The sequence below is a fragment of the Bos mutus genome, chromosome 7 (genome assembly GCF_027580195.1).
Source record: "Bos mutus isolate GX-2022 chromosome 7, NWIPB_WYAK_1.1, whole genome shotgun sequence".
NCBI classification, from domain to species: Eukaryota; Metazoa; Chordata; class Mammalia; order Artiodactyla; family Bovidae; genus Bos; species Bos mutus.
The window spans coordinates 56,604,556-56,624,496 of NC_091623.1; the positions used below are offsets into that span (position 1 = coordinate 56,604,556).

Consider the following 19,941-nt stretch of genomic DNA (forward strand, 5'->3'; position numbering starts at 1 on the left):
GTCTGCGGTTCCTCAGGGACGCAGTCTTTCCTCAGAGACACACCCCTCTCTCCTCGCTATTGGTCCTGCCAAGTGTTGATCAACAGGGCGCCACATTTCGATAGGCAAAACTACCCGTCCTTCACTGCTTCCCTAACTTCAATTCGCTTCTCTCCTTAAAGGCGGCAACCTTCTGGCCGTAGCCAGGGCCCGCCTTACGGTATGACCACAGATTGGCCAAACACGCCATCACTCCTTGACAGTGGGCGGAGCCAGAACGGCTGGGGGCGGTGAATTGGCTGACTGGGCCTCGGGGGCGGGGCAGCGGCTCCTGTCAGCGGGTGAAATGGCAGCGGCGGAGCCGGCGGCGACCGCGGTCCCGGGGGGCGGCTGAGGGGGCCGGGCCGGGCCGGGGCTGCGGGGCGAGCGACACGGCGGGGATCCGGCGGCGCGGCCCGGGACGGCGACACTCGGCATGGCGATGGCGCGCTCTTTACAGGTAGGTAGGCGGCGCGGGCCGGGCCTCCCGGGCGCCTTCTCAGGCCCGCGGCTCCGCGTTGCGGCCCATGGGGGCCGGGCAAGACCGGGACTCCGGGCCTCTTGCCCCGGCACCCGCCCCGGGAGCCCTCGGCACTCCCAGCACGGACACAGGCCGTCAACCTCGGGCCCTGGCCCCTGCACATCCTCGTTCCTGGAGCTTCCCGACCCCTCTGGGCCCCTCCCAGGACCCTTCCAGGTGCCCTCCCCCCCAACACCGCCCCCTTCCCGGGAGCCCCCACTCAGGCCCGTGACCCCCGCTCACCCTCTTTACTGACCCTCAGGACCCCTTTCCAGGCCCTTCAAGGCTCCCCCAGTCACCACCCCACAGACCCGCCCCCTACAAGCGCCACCCCCCCCACCGCCGCAAGCCCAGGACCCACGTCCTCTCTCTCTCCGGATCCCCCAAGACTCCTTTCATCTGTAGACCCCTGGTCACGCCGTCCCTCTCCTCACTTCGTATCCCATCCCTGGGCCCAGACCTGCCCCCACCCCCTTAGATACCAGCCTTAGAGCCATACCCCTCCAGTCTGACCCCTCCTCAGCCTCTGTAAATCTGGATTCCTGCCCACAAGCCTCACTTCAGCCTGCTGGCCCATCTCCCACCCCCAGAAGCCCCATGCCCAAGGGCACCCCTGAAAACCACTCCTGGGATACTCCCCACACACACCCCTGATCCTGATTCCCCTCGATTCCAGCTTCCTGAAAATCCACCCTCACCTTGTGCTCGGGACAGCCCAACAGATAGTCTGAACCCCCTCCCCAACCAGTGACACCCACCCCTCTGAGGGCCCCACTCACTTGCACAGACACACACACACATACACACACACACCTGAGAGCCAACAGAGGGAAAGCTGTGAATCCTCAACAGCTCATACTAATATGAGTATGAGGGGCCCATGGTGGGTGTGATAGACAGACTGGACCCCTCATACACAGACATTCAGGAGCCCTTCACACAAACACACACACACAGAGTCTGACTCTTGGATCCCCAACACACACAGAAACACTTAAGACCTTCAACACAGACCCAGGCAGTTGGGAACCCCCCCAACTTGCCTCCCATACACACACACACACACACACACAACACACACACACACTTGCCTCCCATACACACACACACATGTGCATGCGCGTGCACACACACACACTTGCCTCCCATACACACACACGTGCATGCTTGTGCACGCACACACACACACACACTTACTTCCCATACACACATGTGCATGCACGCACGCACGCACACACACACACACACACACACACCTCCTCAGCACTTTAGCACTCCTCCTTGGAATTCATCTGCCCAAGTCCTCCTGGAAGCCGCCACCAGCTCCCAGCTCAGGCAGAGACTCGGATGTCAGCTGCCTGCCCTGCCCCAGGTGGCCAGCCTTTCCGTCCACACCAGCCTGCCTGAACTGGTGCCCCCACTGGGGCCTTGCAGGTGGCGGAGTGACCCAGAATCTCCCAGCATCCCTGTGGACACCTGCCCCAGACCTCTTCCCATTCATCCATCTCTCCCTATTTTTTACCCCTTCAGAGGAAAGGGTGCTCCCTCTTTCTCTCCCCTACCCCAGTCTCCCCCAAAGACCCAGTGCCTGCCCCCTGATTGATGCCACCCGTGGCAGAGGATGGGGTTGCCGGCTGCCCCTGGCCCCAGTCCTGAAGTCTGACCAGACTGGTAGGACCAGCATCCTGACCCCATCACGCCTGCTGGCCTCAGATGGCAGCAGCTACCCAGGTGCCGCCCCTGACTGACCCAGGAATTCCTTCCCCCATGGCCAGTGTGTCATGAGAAAATGAAACAGCTTCCACCCACCCTGGCATTTGGGACCCGGTGGGGCTGGGTTTGGGCCTGCCAGAAGCAGGCAGCTCTTTGTTAAGGAATATTTTCAGATGGAAAAATGTGCTGAAGAGGCTTGTGTGGAACACGAGTGAGGAGTCGGCTTGGTTTTTGTTGTTTTTTTCCCCCACCTTGGCCTGACTGGGATGGAGCTGGGGGACCTGTGTCCACATGTCTTTCTAGGTGCTCTGGCTCTTTCAGCCCAGCTGGCCCTGGCTGGCTGACCCACAGCCCACCCCGTCGTGTCCAACCTGTGGGTTCCCCTGGGCTTCAGCGGTCTCCCACAGGTGGTCCGGCCCTGGCACAGGAAGGGGGAAGTCACAGAGCGGTGCAGATCAGAGAACTGGGGAGACAGCGTGTCCAGGACCACAGGGTTGAGGAGGAGCCCCAGGTCCCCCCCAAGGGGAATCTGGATCAGTCCAGTGCTGCCTGCTGTCTCCTTCATCTGACCTGAGCCTGCCTGGAAAACCCCAGAGAAATAAGCCCAGCTTCTCTGTGGACATTCACCAGTGGTTTCTGGGTGGCTCTGGGGAAAACTGCATCTTGGCTTGAGGCCTTGACTTACTCATCTGGAAAATGGGGAGAGAAATCCCACGACCAAGACTGGGACTTCAGGGGAGCCAGCGAGATTAGGATGTGTCCCTCAGTGTCTCCCTGGGCACCATGTGGAAGAGGGATCCAAGGGGTCTGTGGTGCTAGTAGAGTCACTGGCCTTCTCGGTCCCCTGGTTGTAATTCGCTGATGCCTCGGTGAATAGTGGCTGTCCTTCCATGGCTGGGCTATGCTTAGGGCTGAGAGACAGTCTGTTATGGGATTTGTGGTCACACAGGAACCTCCCAGAGGGACAGAGGGCAGTCGGAGGCCCACTGGCTGGCAATGCCCACGCCCCATGGAGCCCTCTGACGTGGGGCAGAGCGAGGTTTGTTCTGTCCACGTGCTGAAGGGAGGAGAGAAGCGGAGACTCCTGAAGGTCACAAGGCACACAGGAAGCAAACTCCACAGCCTTGCTGGGGAGGGGGAGACTTTGTGCTGATGCACTGGAGTCAGGAGCCTCCCAGGACAGACTGTGAGCTCCTCAGGAAAAAACGAGAAGGCTCCCAAGGAGGGCTGGTGAGCCCTTTTACCCTGGTCTGGGGTCCGGGGTGGGTCTTTGTGTCTGTGCTGTTGACATAGGGTATAGGGGGCACAGAGGATCCTGATCTCAGTTTCCCCTTGCAGAATACAGGTGCTGGTTGTTCCAGGTGAGGCCCCCAACAGTGAACTGGGAATTGAGCCAGGGGTTAGGGTGTGAAGGAATGTCAGGTGTGGCCCATGCCCTGTGTCTAAAGCCCCTCTCTATTTCAGGAGGCCAGAGCTGAAACCAGTAGCTCATGCCAATCAGGCTGTGCCATGTGCCATGCCTGGTGCCAGCCCCATTTACATATCATCTCACTTAATCCCCCCAAACCACCCAGAAGAAGCGGCATTCCAGCCCCTGCCCTGACCACCACATCCCCTGTGGAAGCAGGAGACAGATTAATGGATGGCATGTGCTGGGAGCAGAGGGAAGGGCCCGGCGCATCCCAGAGGCATCAGGGAAGGGGGAGCAGGGATGACGTATGAGTTGGGAGAGGAGCTCTCTGGTTCTCCAGGCAGGCGTGGCTGGGAGGGGCATTCAGGCAGCCCGAACGCTTGGCCCAAGGCCTGGGCAGCAGGAGCAAGCGTGGCGAGTACAGGGAGGTGCGCCTCCTGGGTGGGTTTCATCCTATACACCTTCATGTCCTGCATGCAGTCCACGGGGCACATACTGGGGGACCCTCCCTGGTCAAAGGGGTCAGTATTTGGAACTGAACTTGGAACAGCAGTCAACCCTACCCTGCCCAGGGATGTCTACAGCACACATGCTGTAGAAGCCGAACACAGGGCAAAGGGGAGGTGAGTTAGGAGAGCTGACTGCCAGAGCCAAGGAAGAGATTGGGCCCTCCAGGGAGATCTCAAGGACCTCACTGGCACAGTTCACCTGCACTTCTATTTCATTTCTCATCATGATGTGTTGGTGAGATAATTTCTTTTCTTTTTCTTTAATCTTTTGGCTGTGCCATGCGGCATGTGGGAACTTAGTTCCCCAACCAGGGATCAAACCCATGCCTTCTGCATTGGACACATAGAGTCTTAACCACCGGACCTCCAGGGATGCCTCCATGAGATTGTTTCATTGGCGGCTGTTTTCCAGTCCACAAGTCCCACAAGGGCAAGGCACATGTCTGTTCATGGCTGAGTCCAAGGCGAGAACAGGGCATGCAGAAGATGTTCAGTAAACACTTGGTTGATTTCAGGAGCTGAGCATCCTCCCTATTCACTCACTTCTGCAAGAGGGCCTGGATCTCTTCTGCAGAAAGAGGTTGTGTCCATCTACTTGGAGAGCCCCCTAAGACAGGGAAGATGCACCCCACCCCAGCCCCCAGCCTAGCCAGCCTTCACAGCAGGAAAGCTACCATCTTGACTTGAAGAGCCAAGAACCTGCACAGGATGCCATTTCTCTTACTCACTTGTCCCTGGAGGGCTTCTGGGGGCTTTAAATTGTTTTCTTTGTCATCCTCAGGGACACTGAAATATAGAGAAATGAAGGATTTGCCTGGAAGGAACTTGTGACAGTGGCAGGAAGTATTAGCTGCTAACATGAAGGATAGTAAAGTTTTGGGGGTTTTTTAGGTCAGAAGAGATTCCAATGGTCATAATGGTCATCTGCCCCTCAGATTTTAGCCTGAGGTTGTTTATTGCTGCTGCTGTTACTACTAATAAAGATGATTATAGTTTTACTGCATTTAACATTTAAACAGAGCCACCACAGAAGGGATGGGCCTGCTGAGGAGGAGAAGTTTGTTTCTTCAGTCCACAAATGTCAGATGCCTGATGGTCCACTGGATGCTGGGGATCCAGTAGTGGGCAGGTCAGCCCCTGCCCTCATGGAACTTTCCAGCCAAGAGAATATTACAGGCCAGTTCCCCTCCTAGGCACTTGACAGGTTTTAGCTTGTACATTCCTCCCAACAAAACCCATGAAGTCGGTACTATCATCAGCCATGTTTTCAGATGAGGAAATTGGCATAAAGTGCATCATACCCAGATCAGAAAGCAAGAAACTGGGAGAAGAGGGATTTGAACCCAGGCTTCTGGCCCCAAAGTTCTCCTTGGAGACCAGGAGACCTGGGATCGTTATCTACACACATGACTGGGGTGGGAGGTACATGGACATGGAAACATTCTGTGTGGCACAGAGGAGAGGCTAGAACTGGGGATGAGAGGAGGGCTGGCAGTGACCCCTGGATTCCAGCAGCCATCCTTGTTACCCAAGGGGCAGCTCGCCCATCAAATGCCCACCCCATTGCCAAGGGAAAAGAGCCCAAGACATCAGAGTCAGGGTGGTCTGTGTGGCCCACCTGACAGTCCATCAGGCTGGGTAGATGGAGTCAGGTATCTTTGAAGACTTCAGGTTCAGAAATGGTTCTATGTCCCTATAATCATTAGAGGTAGAGCAGGGGACCTCCAGGCCAGGGACCAGTACTTCCTGTCAAATCAGTGGCAGCATTAGATTAGAAATAAAGTGCATGATAAGTGTACTGTGCTTGAATCATCTTGAAACCATCCCCCCGAACCCCCGGTCCATGGAAACACTGTCTTCCATGAAATCAGTCTCTGGTGCCAAAAAGGCTGGGGACTGCAGAGGTAAGAAGCTGGGGTGGGGGCTGGGGGCCAGAGGCAGAGCAGGTAGGGAAACAGAATTAAAGGGACTATGGGGTCTTTTTTCCTGCCTCAGAATGATGGAGCACACACACTCACTCTCCCGGGTGAAAAAGGGTAACTCATTTACAGAGTGCCCACTGCACTCCATGTTTTACGTGAGTTATTTCTAAAGTATGCAGAGAGTGGCAGCTCAGCAGATCAGCTTGGGGTCAAGACTCTAGAGTCAGAAATCCAAGTGAAGGGAATTCTCTGGTGGTCCGGTGGTTAAGACTCCGTGCTTTCAGTGCTGAGGGCTCAGGTTCGATCCCTGGTCAGGGAACTAAGATCCCTCAAGCCATGTGGCGTGGCATGAAAGAACAAAATGAAGTGATTTAAAAAAAAAAAAAGTACTTGAGTCACTCAGTATTTTAAAAAAGAAATTCCAAGTGTAAATCCTTCCCCTAGCGCCTCATCTGGAGACCCTGTGAGTGACACTCTACCCACAAGGGGGCCTCTCACTTATTACCACTGTCCTGGACTTTTCTGTCTACCCTGGTACAGAACCTTCTCTCTCTCTTTTTAAAAAATTTTTAAATAGGCTTTAGGGACTTCCCTGGTTGGTCCAGTGGTTAAGACTCCACAATTCCACTAGTTGTAGTGGAGGAGGCACTAGTTGTATCCCTAGTCTGGAAACTAAGATCCCACATGCCTCATGGTACAGTCAAAAAATAATAAAATTTTAAAATAAAGTAGACTTCGTTTTCAAAACAGTTTTAGATTTACAGAGAAATTAAGAGAGCACAAAGTGCTCACACAGAGCCCACACCCACACCCAGTTTCCGCATTAGTAACGTTATCTGCTATGTTTGTTATAATGAATGGACCAGTATTCAGTTCAGTTCACTTGCTCAGTTGTGTCTGACTCTTCGTGACCCCATGGACCACAGCACGCCAGGCCTCCCTGTTCATCACCAACTCCCGGAGTCTACTCAAACTCATATCCATCGAGTCTGTGATGCCATCCAACCATCTCATCCTCTGTCATCCCCTTTTCCTCCTGCCTTCAATCTTTTCAAATGAGTCAGCTCTTTGCATCAGGTCACCAAAGTATTGGAGTTTCAGCTTCAACATCAGTGCTTTCAATGAACACTAAGGACTGATTTCCTTTAGGATAGACTGGTTGGATCTCCTTGCAGTCCAAGGGACTCTCAGGAGTCTTCTCCAACACCACAGTTCAAAAGCATCAATTCTTCGGTGCTCAGCTTTCTTTACAGTCCAACTCTCACATCCATACCTGACTGCTGGAAAAACCATAGCCTGATTAGACAGACTTTTGTTGGCAAAGTAATGTCTCTGTTTTTTAATATGCTATCTAGGTTGATCATAACTTTCCTTCCAAGGAGTAAGCGTCTTTTAATTTCATGGCTGCAGTCACCATCTGCAGTGATTTTGGAGCCCTAAAAAATAAAGTCAGTCACTGTTACCACTGTTTCTCCATCTATTTGCCATGAAGTGATGGGACCAGATGCCATGATCTTCGTTTTCTGAATGTTGAGCTTTAAGCCAACTTATTCACTCTCTTTCACTTTCATCAAGAGGCTCTTTAGTTCTTCACTTTCTGCCATAAGGGTGGTGTCATCTGCATATCTGAGGTTATTGATATTTCTCCTGGAAATCTTGAGTCCAGCTTATGCTTCATCCAGCCCAGCATTTCTCATGATGTACTCTGCATATAAGTTAAATAAGCAGGGTGACAATATACAGGCTTGATGTACTCCTTTTCCTATCTGGAACCAGTCTGTTGTTCCATGTCCAGTTCTAACTGTTGCTTCCTGACCTGCATACAGATTTCTCAATAGGCAGGTCAGGTGGTCTGGTATTCCCATCTCTTGAAGAATTTTCCACAGTTTATTGTGATCCACACAGTCAAAGGCTTTGGCATAGTCAATAAAGCAGAAATAGATGTTTTTCTGGAACTCTCTTGCTTTTTTGATGATCCAGCGGATGTTGACAATTTGATCTCTGGTTCCTCTGCCTTTTCTAAAACCAGCTTGAACATCAGGAAGTTCATGGTTCATGTATTGCTGAAGCCTGGCTTGGAGAATTTTGAGCATCACTTTACTAGTGTGTGAGATGAGTGCAATTGTGTGGTAGTTTGGGCATTCTTTGGCATTGCCTTTCTTTGGGATTGGAATGAAAACGGACCTTTTCCAGTCCTGTGGCCGCTGCTGAGTTTTCCAAATTTGCTGGCATATTGAGTGCAGCACTTTAACAGCATCATCTTTTAGGATTTGAAATAGCTCAACTGGAATTCCATCACCTCTACTAGCTTTGTTCCTAGTGATGCTTCCTAGGGCCCACTTGACTTCACATTCCAGGATGTCTGGCTCTGAGTGAGTGATCACACCATTGTGATTATTTGGGTCATGAAGATCTTTTTTGTACAGTTTTTCTGTGTATTCTTGCCACCTCTTCTTAATATCTTCTGCTCTGTTAGGTCCATACCATTTCTGTCCTTTATTGTGCCCATCTTTGCATGAAATGTTTCCTTGGTATCTCTAATTTTCTTGAAGAGATCTCTAGTCTTTCCCATTCTATTGTTTTCCTGTATTTCTTTGCACTGATCACTGATGAAGGCTTTCTTATCTCTCCTTGCTATTCTTTGGAACTCTGCATTCAAATGGGTATATCTTTCCTTTTCTCCTTTGTTTTTGGCTTCTTCTTTTCACAGCTATTTGTAAGGCCTCCTCAGGCAGCCATTTTTCTTTTTGCATTTCTTTTTCTTGGGGATGGTGTTGATCCCTGTCTTCTGTACAATGTCACGAACCTCCATCCATAGTTCATCAGGCACTCTGTCTATCAGATCTAGTCCCTTAAATCTGTTTCTTATTTCCACTGTATAATCGTAAGGGATTTGATTTAGGTCATACCTGGATAGTCTTGTGGTTTTCTCTACTTTCTTCAATTTAAGTCTGAATTTGGCAATAAGGAGTTCATGATCTGAGCCACAGTCAGCTCCCAGTCTTGTTTTTGCTGACTGTATAGAGCTTTTCCATCTTTGGCTGTAAAGAATATAATCAGTCTGATTTCGGTGTCAGTCATCTCGATGTCCATGTATAGAGTCTTCTCTTGTGTTGTTGGACCAATATTGATACATTATAATTAACTAGATGGTAACATGGTAAAGAATTCACCTGCAAATGCAGGAGATTCAAGAAATGCAGTTTTCTATCCCTGAGCCCAAAACTTTCCCTGGAGTAGGAAACTGGCAACCTACTCTTAGTGTTCTTGCCTGAAAAATGGACAGAGGAGCCTGGAGGGCTGCAGTCCATGGGGTCACAAAGAGTCAGACACGACTGAGCGCCTGGGCACACACATGATTGACTAAAGTCCGTATTTTATTCAGATTTCCTTAGCTTTTCCCTTTTTCTGTCTTAGGACCACATCCTGGATCCCACAGGACATTTTGTCATCACATCTCCTGAAACTTCTCTTATCTGGGACAGCTTGCTTAGGCTTTCCTTGTCTTTGATGACTTTGACAGTTCAGGAGGACTAGTCAGCAATGCTCTAAAGCATCTCTTACTCTGGACTGGTCACATGATTTTCTCATAGTCTTGGGGAGGAAAACACAGAGATGAAGGGCCCTTCTCATGTCAGCATATTAAGTGCACATGCTCTCCACGTGACTTATCACTAATCCTGTTGACCTTGATCACCTGGCTGAGTGACAGAGGGACTTTTCTCTTGATTCATCCAGCAAAGACATGGAGTACCTGCTAACGGCCAGATGCTGCATTAGAGGCTTGGATTAAAACATTAAGAAGACAAGCTTTTGCCCCCAGTACGTTTATGACCCAGTAGGGCAGGCCGGTGGATATACAAAGAATTGCTGTAGAATGTGTCTTGGGGGACTTCCCTGGTACTGCAGTGGTTCAGAATCTGCCTCCCAGTGCAGGGGATGTGGGTTCAATCCCTGGTGGGGGAACTAAGATCCCACATGCCTGGTGCAGGTAAGCCCGTGCGCTGCAGCTACTGAGCCTGTCAGCCTCAACTAGAGAAACTCATGTGCCACAGCAAAGATCCAGTGCTGCCAAAAGAAACCCAAAAGTGTGTGTTGGGCTGGGGTGTACGGTTAGATATTTTCAGAGAGAGGGGAGAAAAGTGAGCCTGCATACTGGGGGCGGTGGGGTGGGGGGATTTACCAGGAAAGAGTTCACCAGAAAAAGTCTGTTCCTTTTTATGGGTGAATACTATTCCGTCATATAGATAGACCACATTTCACTTACCCATTCATCCACCAATGGACATTTGGGTTGTTTCCACTTTCTGGCTATTGTGAACAATTGTATACAGGTTTTCATGTGGATGTATATTTTCCGTTCTCTTGGGTAGAATTCCTAGAAGTGGAATTGCTGGGTCATATTGCTAACACTTTTTTTTTTTTTTAAGAGACAGCCTATTTATTTATTTGACTGCACTGGGTGGGCCTTAGTTGCAGCACACAGGATCTTTTCAGTTGCATCATAAAGGATCTTTAGTTGCAGCATGTGGGATCTAGTTCCCCAAATCGGGACCAAACCCCAGTCCCCTGCACTGGGAGCATGGAGTCTTAGTCACTGGACCACCAGGAAAGTCCCATATTGGTAACTGTCTACCTTTCTGAAGAACTGCCAGACTGTTTTCCACTCTTGTTGTTCAGTCGCTAAATCATGTCCTAATCTTTGCTACCCCAAGGACTGCAGCACACTAGGCTCCGCTGTCTTTCACTGTCTCCCAGAGTTTGCTCAAACTCATGTCCATTGAGTCGGTGATGCAATCCAACCATCTCATCCTCTGTTGTCCCCTTCTCCTCCTGCCCTCAATCTTTCCCAGCATCAGGGTCTTTTCCAATGAGTCAACTCTTTGCATCAGGTGGCCAAAGTATTGGAGCTTCAGCTTCAGCATCAGTCCTTCCAATAAATATTCAGGGTTGATTTCCTTTAGGATTAACTGGTTTGATCTCCTTACAGTCCAAGGGACTCTCAAGAGTCTTCTCCAGCACCACAATTTGAAAGCACCAATTCTTCAGTGCTCAGCCTTTGTTATGGTCCAACTCTCACATCCATCCATGACTACTGGAAAAACCATAGCTTTGACTAGGCGCACCTTTGTGGGCAATATGATATCTTTGCTTTTTATGCTGTCTAGGTTTGTCATAACTTTCCTTCCAAGGAGAAAGAGTCTTTTAATTTCCACTGTGCCTCATCTTTTATTCCATGGGTTTCTCTCAATCAGTCATAGTAAGCTCAGGTGATCATTTCTAAGTCTCTTCTCCTCCCTGTTCCACATGCTCTGGGCGGGCAGGGGGCTGTGTCTCTCTTTGCCCAGCAGTCTTCAGTCCTCACCTCGGTGAGGTGAGGAAAAAGAAGGGAAAAGCTAGGGACATGGGCGTCACAATCACAGACAAGCCTTTCTGTTCATTTAAGTCCTGAAAACACCACCACCAAGGGCCTGAAGGGATAAGGGCCAAGGCAAGGCCTGTGGAAGAAGGGGCCTCTCGCTGGGCTGAGACAGAGGGGGAGCCCTAGGAGGCCAAGGAGCCCAGTGTCTCAAAACTATATGGGAGTGGACTTTGAGAAGGAGAAAGTGTAGGGGATTTCCCTGGTGGCCCAGTGGTTAAGACTCCAAGCTCCTAGTATAGTGGGCACGGGTTCCATCCCTGGTCAGGGAACTAAGATCCCACAAGTCACATGGCATGGGAAAAAATTATATTAACAGAAAAAAAAAAGTATCGGGAGGAAGAAGCACGGTTGTCAGTGTCCAAACGCTCCTGCAAAGGAGGAGAAAAGAGAGGTAGAGGGACCCTGGCATCTGGACCTTTTTGTACCAGCCCCACCCCACCCCTGGCCCCAGCTCACCAGCAATCTCCTCCCACTCCTCTGGCTTGGCTCAGCCTCCAAAGCCATGCAGCCAGCGTTTGGGGGCATGGAGGGTAGTGGTGCCAGCAGAGGCTGTGTTAGGTGGCCCACCACCCACTCTTTAGGCCGGGACCCTGCTTTGGGTGGCCACAGTGGAGCAGAAACAAAGGGCATTGAAGTTGAAGCTCTTGAGAGGCTGGGACCCCAGACCTGGACGGTCTGTGTGTGGATCTCAGAAGCTAGTGGCTCCTCAGCACTCGAGGGGACCTGCCTTGTCTCTCTGTCTCTGTGCCCAGCCAGCAAAGGGTGGGACGGCTGCATATGCCCTGAGGAGGTGGGGGCTCATTCACCTTTCCACTCCACATCCCTGTCCCTAGGACAGTGCAGGCCCTCAGACAACACCCAGTAAGTGCCAGGGGAGGAGAGGCTGAGCCAATAAGAGTCCAGGTGCTCGGAATAGAGGGGGGTGGGAGACAGGCCTCCTCACAGAGCTCCGAGGGCAGAGAGCCCGCATCCATTCCTGTCTACTGGATTCAGGCATGGGGAGCCTTGATCAGTGCAGGAAGGGTGTGTGTGAGTGTGTATGTGTGCGTGTGTGGGCAAAGGGGTGTGTGGGTGTAAGATAGCGTGTGAATGTGTATCTGAGTGTGTAGGCGTGCGATTGTGTGTGTATCAGAGCATGTGTGCATGAGCATGCAAGACTGTGTATTAGTGTATCCGTGTATTGATATGTGAGATGGTTTGTGAGTGGGAATAGATCTGAGTGTGTGGGGTGTGAAGTGTGGGTAAATGTGAGTGTGTGAGTGTGAAGTAATGTGCGTGCATCAGCTTTCAGGCTGCACAGTGTTTAAAGAGTTGGGGGTGAGTCAAGAGAAAGTGCCTGAGGGATTGGAAGATCCCACCTCTCAGACCGCACATTTCAGCACTGGGTATGGGATCAGGTTTATTTCTTGTGTGAAATACACATTAATATGTGATAAGTATCTGAGCAAACTCTGCGAGCAGATGGCCCGAGTTGTTTCTTTTCATCAGAAACCCAGAGCTGAACCACTGGGCTCTTTTCAGGCCAGGGTGTTGGGTAGTGGGGGTAGGGTGGGGGAAGGCAATGCACTTCTGAGATTAGGGTTCCCCTGGGCACAGCAGGGAAACAGTGGGCCCCAGCCCCAGCCACATGTGGCCTTTGTCCCCGAGCCCCACATGCCTCCTCAAATCCAGCTGTGCTTCCAGGGCTCTGATCCTTCTCTCCACCTCTCCTCTCCCACCCCAGTCCTGATGTCAGGAAACCCACACAGCCTTTCCTGCCCCTGCCTGCCCACAGAGAGCCTTCCAAGTCAGCACTTCTTGTCCGCAGCCCATCTCTGTCCCGCAGCCACAGACTGACTCTGCGGGAAGCCCCAAGCGGCCCCCACGGTCCCTCTCTCAGGAATGATCAGCTCCTGGCTTGGAGGTGTGTGTGGCTTGGTCTTCAAGGCAGGTGGTCCCCGGGCCAGGCAATGGGAGGAAAAGTTCTTCCGGTTCTGAGGGGAGCCATCACCTCAAGTTTGTACTGCTCACTAAAGCTAGAGCCCTTGGTGCCCACCCAACTCGGGGGGCCCTCGGGGGCCAGAGGGAGAACCAGTTCCCTGGGGAGCCACAGAGTCCTGGGGTGAGAGAGTTCTGGGCACCCCTACGAGGTGAAAGAAAAATGGTGTCCCTCTTCCACCCCATGACAGCCCTGGGAAAGGAGACTAGAATCAAGTGCATGGCCAGGGTCAAGTCCCACCGACCTGTGGGCTTGCAGGTGTTGGTAGGGGGCTGAACTTGGGCTGTGGGAAGGTGCCCAGTGCCCTGAGGGTGCCAGGCAGCTATGTTTTTGTCCTGTCACTGTCCTGCTGCCACCTAGGGGACAAGATGCCCCTTCTCCAGAAACTGGCCAAGAGCCCCTCTGTGGTTGAGCTGTCTGAACCCTCACTGGGGTCCAAGGGAGCCTCACTTCAGACGCTGGTCCATTTGAGTCCAGAGCCTCTGTTTTTGGCATAGTGCTGAGCCACCTCTCCTGGGGCTGGCAGAGGGGAGATGCCAGTGTCCCTGAAGCTCCCAGGAGGGTGGGATCACACCCTCCACAGGCGGAACAGCAGAGATGGGCCAGCATCAACCTGGTACATGGCAGGCCAAGATCAGGACACTGACCAGAGCCTGTGCCTCGCTCTGCGGCCGCCAGAGCACAGATTCCCAGCACTTGGACGTGCCCCTGGCTTCCCAGCCCAGGAAGAGTTGGCTCTTCCGGCCATTGGCAGCACCAGACAATTAACAGTAGAGAATAATTGCTTTCTGGCTGTGCCAGCAGCCCACTCTGGTTGATGAGACAGGGCAGGTCGGATGCTGAGGCAGGGCTCTCAGGTCAGACCACAGCTGGGGACAGGGACCAAGGCTGACTAGAACAGGCACCAGAGCAGGGACGTCTGCAGGTCCTGGCAGGGGCCCTGAGTAACAAGCAGCCTTGGCCCCTGGCCCTGCTGAAGACTCAGGGGTGTCCGCTGAGAGTTGGTGTCCATGCCCAGGGAGAGCAGAATAGCACAGGCCCTGGCCGTGGCCCTCCTTACTCCTCGCTGGCGTCTGCACCATAAAAGTGGGGAGCCTAGTAGCCAGCACCTGGAGCAGAAGGAGCTAGCAACTGGACCGGGGTGCCTGGGACAAGGGGTGACCAAGTGGACAGACCCAAGGTGGGAAGCCTGGGGTGAGGAGATGTCTCAGGTGATCAGCAGGCTCACTGGTCCAGAGCCAGCAGGACAGGGCGGGCACCCCTCCCAGTGCTGACCACGCGTCTCTGGTCCCCAGACAGTTCTGTGACCTGACCCTGCTCACAGCTGAGGAGCCTGACCGCCATGGCGAGCCCCACTCTGAGCCCCGACTCCTCATCCCAGGAGGCCCTGTCAGCCCCCACCTGCTCCCCCACCTCTGACTCCGAGAACCTCAGCCCCGATGAGCTGGAGCTGCTGGCCAAGCTTGAAGAGCAGAACCGGTGAGTTGGTCCCTGGGGGACCAGGTGGGGCCCCAGGGTACAGCCTGGGCCCCAAACGGAAGCTCCTGGGTGCCCCCTGCACTCAGAGCCCTAGGCCAAGTAACACTTCCACTGAGGCTAGCATTTGCCATCACCTCCCAACAGACGTTCTCCCATTCAGATGAGAAGATCATGGGATCAGGGCCCAGTGAGCCCCGCCTGCACTTTCAGGCCTTTGTTGAAGGAAAGCGTAAAGCTTCTGACTCTGGAACTGGCCCTTCCCAACCTTCTTCTCTGGCTCAGCCCCTGTTTTAAAGTGTGGGTTTTATTATTATGCCAGGAAGTCGAGGCCAGCAGATCAGGAGATGACCCCAGGAAGTCTGGGGACTTCCCTGGTCAGCATTTAGAATGTTCAATCCCTGGTTGGGGAACTAAGATCCTGCATGCCATGTGGTGAGGCCAAAAAAAAAGACAGTTTGTTACTCACAGATTCCAAGAGGAGGGGCACAGCACACCATGAACCCTGTAGGGCCACCCGGGGAAGCACCAGGACCAGTCAGGAGGCAGAGGGAATGAGAAAAATGTAGGTGAGAGCTTTTATTGTGGTTTCCGCCAGGAGTGGTGAGGCAGTGTAATCAGGGTTAGGACTGGCTAGTCTGAGTAACTTCAGCAAGCTGGGGCGCAGGATCTGGGCCTATTAGTCTAGTATCCGGCCCTGGGTAATTAGGGCAGAGGACAGTGGCCCTGAGTGCTAGCACCTAACAGAGGTGGTTGGTTTGTGGACTCTGGATTGGTTGGTTTGCATATGATAGGTGCACTGACAAGCAAGTCTGTAACCATTTCTGCCGATCTGCTAGGCCCGGGAGGGGCTGTCCCTCCAGGGTCAGGGAGGCCCCAGATGTCAGAGCATCAGAAACAGCTGGTTAATGCAGCCTCTTGTGAGCCGTGGGCCCCCAGCTAGCCACTCACCCTCTCTGTACCTCATCTGTAAACACATCTTAACAAAGCCTGCCCCTCGGGACTAAATGAGCTGATCCCCAAGCTTCTCAGCCCAGGGCACAAAGTGGGACACATGCATGGCAGCCTCTCCAGGGACCCAGGATCAAAACCAGGGCTCAGAGAGGTTAGGGCACCAGCCAAGGTCACACAGCAAGTGCCATGCAGGAAGAACAACTAAGACCCAATCTGGGACCCTAGGGAGGAGGGGCTGGGCTCTCTGGGGTCCAAGGGCTGGGGCTGGAAGTACCTGCAGCCACCCCTCACCCCCTGCCTGCCCACCTAGGCTGCTGGAGGCCGACTCCAAGTCCATGCGCTCCATGAATGGCTCCCGGCGGAACAGTGGCTCCTCGCTGGTGTCCAGCTCCTCAGCCTCCTCCAACCTGAGCCACTTGGAGGAGGACACGTGGATTCTGTGGGGCCGGATCGCCAACGAGTGGGAGGAGTGGCGACGCCGGAAGGAGAAGCTGCTGAAGGTGGGGGGACTGTGGGCCCGGGGCAGGCTGGTCAGTGGCTGGGGGTGGGCAAGGTCCAGGGCTGGAGGTGTGCCTGGTGGAGGGTGGGGAGGAGGGAGAGTGGGCGGGGCTGGCCTCCCAGACACCCCCACCTGCTTCCCACCCGTGTGCTCCGTGACAGGCTGGAGCACTGTGGCACTCTGTGCCATGAGGTGGCTTAGCCAAGCTCTCTGGGCCTCCGGGGAGGCGTGGACAGGCCCCATCTCCAAGGCCCGGCTGGACGGCCCTGGGGAGGCCACTCTGGGACTGGATCCAGCCCGGTCTTCCGCTCCCCCTCTGACCGGTCTCCAGGAGCTGATCCGCAAGGGCATCCCACACCACTTCCGGGCCATCGTCTGGCAGCTCCTGTGCAGTGCCACAGACATGCCGGTTAAGAACCAGTACTCAGAGCTGCTCAAGATGTCGTCCCCCTGCGAGAAGCTCATCCGCAGGGACATCGCCCGCACCTACCCAGAGCACGAGTTCTTCAAGGGCCAGGACAGCCTAGGCCAGGAGGTCCTCTTCAATGTCATGAAGGTGAGCCCTGGCCCTGGAGAGATGCCCTGTGGTTGCCAGCCCGGTGGGACCCCGCCCTGACTCCCGTGCGTTCCCGTGCAGGCCTACTCGCTGGTGGACCGGGAGGTGGGCTACTGCCAGGGCAGTGCCTTCATCGTGGGCCTGCTGCTCATGCAGGTAGGTGGCCTGGGCTAGCCCAGCCCACTCTGTCGGTCCCCTGGAGGTGGACAGAAGCAAGTGTTCCCTCCATCAGTGTAGGCCTGGGGTCAGAGCTTCCCCCTGCCCGCCTGTGACCTCTGACAGTCTCCCAACCAAGCACAGAAGGCTGGCAGCTGGTCCTGACCACTATCCCATCCTGCTCGGTCACCTGCCAGGGTCAGATGAGGAACCCAGGTGGGAGACTTGGTTTGGCCAGTGCAGTGTTTATGGGGCTAGGGGTTTCCTGTGGAGGCTCTGGCAGGCTCAGGAGGGGAGAATGGTGGGGACTGGACGAGAGGCTGCCTCCACCGTGGGCTCTGGGGTTCAAGTCCCAGCTCCACTGTTTCTTGCCAGGCGGCCTTGGGCTCGCGACTTCAGCCTCTAGATGCTTCCCATCAGTGAAACGGGGACTTTATTGACCGGAGGTTTGCCATGGGGGTCCAGGCAGCCTGGCACCGTCTGTGTTCAGTCAAAGTAAACAGCAGAAACAAGCAAAGTCAGGAGAAGAGCAGCGGGCACCCCCTCCCATGCTACCCCCACTCACAGACACCCCCTGCCCCCAGATGCCCGAGGAGGAGGCCTTCTGTGTGTTCGTGCGGCTGATGCAGGAGTACCGCCTACGAGAGCTCTTCAAGCCCAGCATGGCCGAGCTGGGGCTCTGCATCTACCAATTTGAATACATGCTACAGGTGAGCAGGCCCAGGTGGTCATGCCTACCCACTCTGCCCCCCCATACCCTGCCAGCCCACACTCACGGGTGCTGACCTTGGCCCTCCCAGGGAGTCTCTTCGACTGAAAATTCCAGGCCTGAGAACCCACCCAGACATACCAGGGCAGAAAGGGGTCCTACTCCCCAGGGGGCTGTGGAGCACTGCCTGAAGGATGCTTCAGGGGCCAGTCCTTACAGTGGGGGCTTCTCAGAACTCAGGGTTCCCAGAGTCATTCAGGCCAGGATGGAGAGGTTGGCCTGCCTCAGACACACCCCCACACTGTCCCTTTCTATCTGCTCCCCAGTGTGGTGGAAGGGGGAAAGTGTTGTCTGCCTGCCTTTGCTGATTACTAGAGAGCTGTAGCCGCCTATTTATAAATAGTAGCCCCCGCAGGGCCCGCTCCTGGCTGGCAGACAGCACCGGTGTACACACACACACACACACACACACACACACACACGCACTCTGGCCTGCTCCGGAAGCCGGTTGCAGGTGGGGCTGTGTGGCTGGGCACCAGTGGGCAGGATGCCTCTGGTTGTGAAAGCCCGCTCCTCAGGCCTGGAGGACCAGGAGGTGCTGTCGGTCAAGGGGACCGGAAATGCCAGCCAGCAGGTGGCCCAGGGCCACAGAGAAAGAGCCGAGAGCTCCCATGGCAAAGTAGCTGGCCACCACCAGAGAGTCCCTGAGTCCAGAGGAGGCCCAGGGCAGGCCAGGGGACAGCCAAGGGTCCGTTCTTCCTGTGAAGGACCAGCAGGGCCTCCTAACATCTCCAGCCTCAGTTTCCCCAGTTTCTGTCACTTTCCAGCTGTTTAAAGTTCAGGCCAATCAAACATCCCTTAAGCATGTCTGGGCACAAAATGTAGAGCATTGTTGGGGGTGGTGGTGAGCCTCCCCGGGCAGCTGGGCCGCCTGCTGTCCCTGCCTGGGTCCCCCCTCGTGCTGCTCAGAGCTCTGGGGTGCTTCTGCCCCACCCAGGGACAGTGTGGCAGGGGGGCTGCCCAGGGTAAGTCAGGGAAGGCTCCCTGAAGATGCAGGCACTTCCGGGTAGAGAGAACCTGAGGGTGTGGACTGCTGTGCCCAGCGCCCTCCTCATGGTGTCTGGCCTCCTCCCTGACCCCAGGAGCAGCTCCCGGACCTGAACACCCACTTCCGCTCCCAGAGCTTCCACACGTCCATGTATGCCTCGTCCTGGTTCCTCACACTCTTCCTCACCACTTTCCCACTGCCCGTTGCCACCCGTGTCTTTGACATCTTCATGTACGAGGTAAGGACCCCTTCTTCTCCTGGGCACTCTGGATGGAGTGACTCAGGTCCCCACTGGAAATGATCCCAGGGCTCAGGGAGGGCTCAGAGGCCCCTGGGAAAGCAGAACTGGAGATGCACTGCCCCCGCTGCCTTTGCAGGGCCTGGAGATCATCTTCCGGGTGGGCCTCGCCCTGCTGCAGGTGAACCAGACGGAGCTGATGCAGCTGGACATGGAGGGGATGTCCCAGGTGGGCAGGGGTCCAGGGTGGTGGGTTTGCCCCCAGCAGGGGCACCTGGGCAAGTGAACCCTTCCTGAAAGATGGGGAGACCCTGGACTTCCTGAGTGCCCTGATCCTTTCCCATCATCTCTGCCCCCTAAGATCTCCCTGAAGGGCCAGGGCTGAGGCGGGGGCAGTGCCTGAGGAGCCCCCAGCTCTGCCAGAGTTGGGCCAGGGCCAGCAGCCTGGCAGCAGGGAGAGAAGAATGCCAAGCCCGGAAGTCCACCCCCCTTCACCTGCCCCCAGCTCCAGGTCCCCTAGAGCCTAATGTGACAAATAGCAATACTGCCCACACCTGGAGGCCTTGGGTGTGGTTTCAGCCCCAGCAACTAGGTCAGACGAGGGCCCAGGAGGGAGTGAGGGTCTGGGGCTGACCCTCCCCTTGCCTGCCCCGGCTAGCTGCCCTGCCTGCGGAGAGAGGCCAGCCTGCTTCTCACTGCCATGTCCCCATCATGCAGGCCCCTGCCCCCTCCCAGTGTTCTCCAGCTGGTGGTTTGGGGAAGAATGCACAAAGGCCACAGTTGTGTTCACGAACACGGGCACCCATTGTCCG

At 54.6% G+C, this 19,941-nt stretch overlaps 1 protein-coding gene across 5 annotated transcripts in view; it reads left to right on the forward strand.

Moving 5' to 3' along the window:
- The first annotated feature begins 302 nt into the window (after positions 1-302).
- Positions 303-19,941, forward strand: part of EVI5L (ecotropic viral integration site 5 like) — a 32,808-nt gene continuing 13,169 nt past the window's right edge. For 3 of the 5 annotated variants that reach the window (XM_070373762.1, XM_070373757.1, XM_070373761.1), the window contains exons 1-8: positions 303-478; positions 14,789-14,972; positions 16,234-16,423; positions 16,754-16,978; positions 17,060-17,134; positions 17,719-17,844; positions 18,986-19,129; positions 19,269-19,358. In XM_070373762.1, the coding sequence (XP_070229863.1) occupies positions 14,836-14,972; positions 16,234-16,423; positions 16,754-16,978; positions 17,060-17,134; positions 17,719-17,844; positions 18,986-19,129; positions 19,269-19,358 (987 nt within the window). In that variant the 5' untranslated portion in view covers positions 303-478; positions 14,789-14,835. Of the gene's footprint in view, positions 479-13,238; positions 13,419-14,788; positions 14,973-16,233; positions 16,424-16,753; positions 16,979-17,059; positions 17,135-17,718; positions 17,845-18,985; positions 19,130-19,268; positions 19,359-19,941 lie in introns of all 5 variants that reach the window. The other 2 variants (XM_070373759.1, XM_070373760.1) reach the window with 2 other exon arrangements.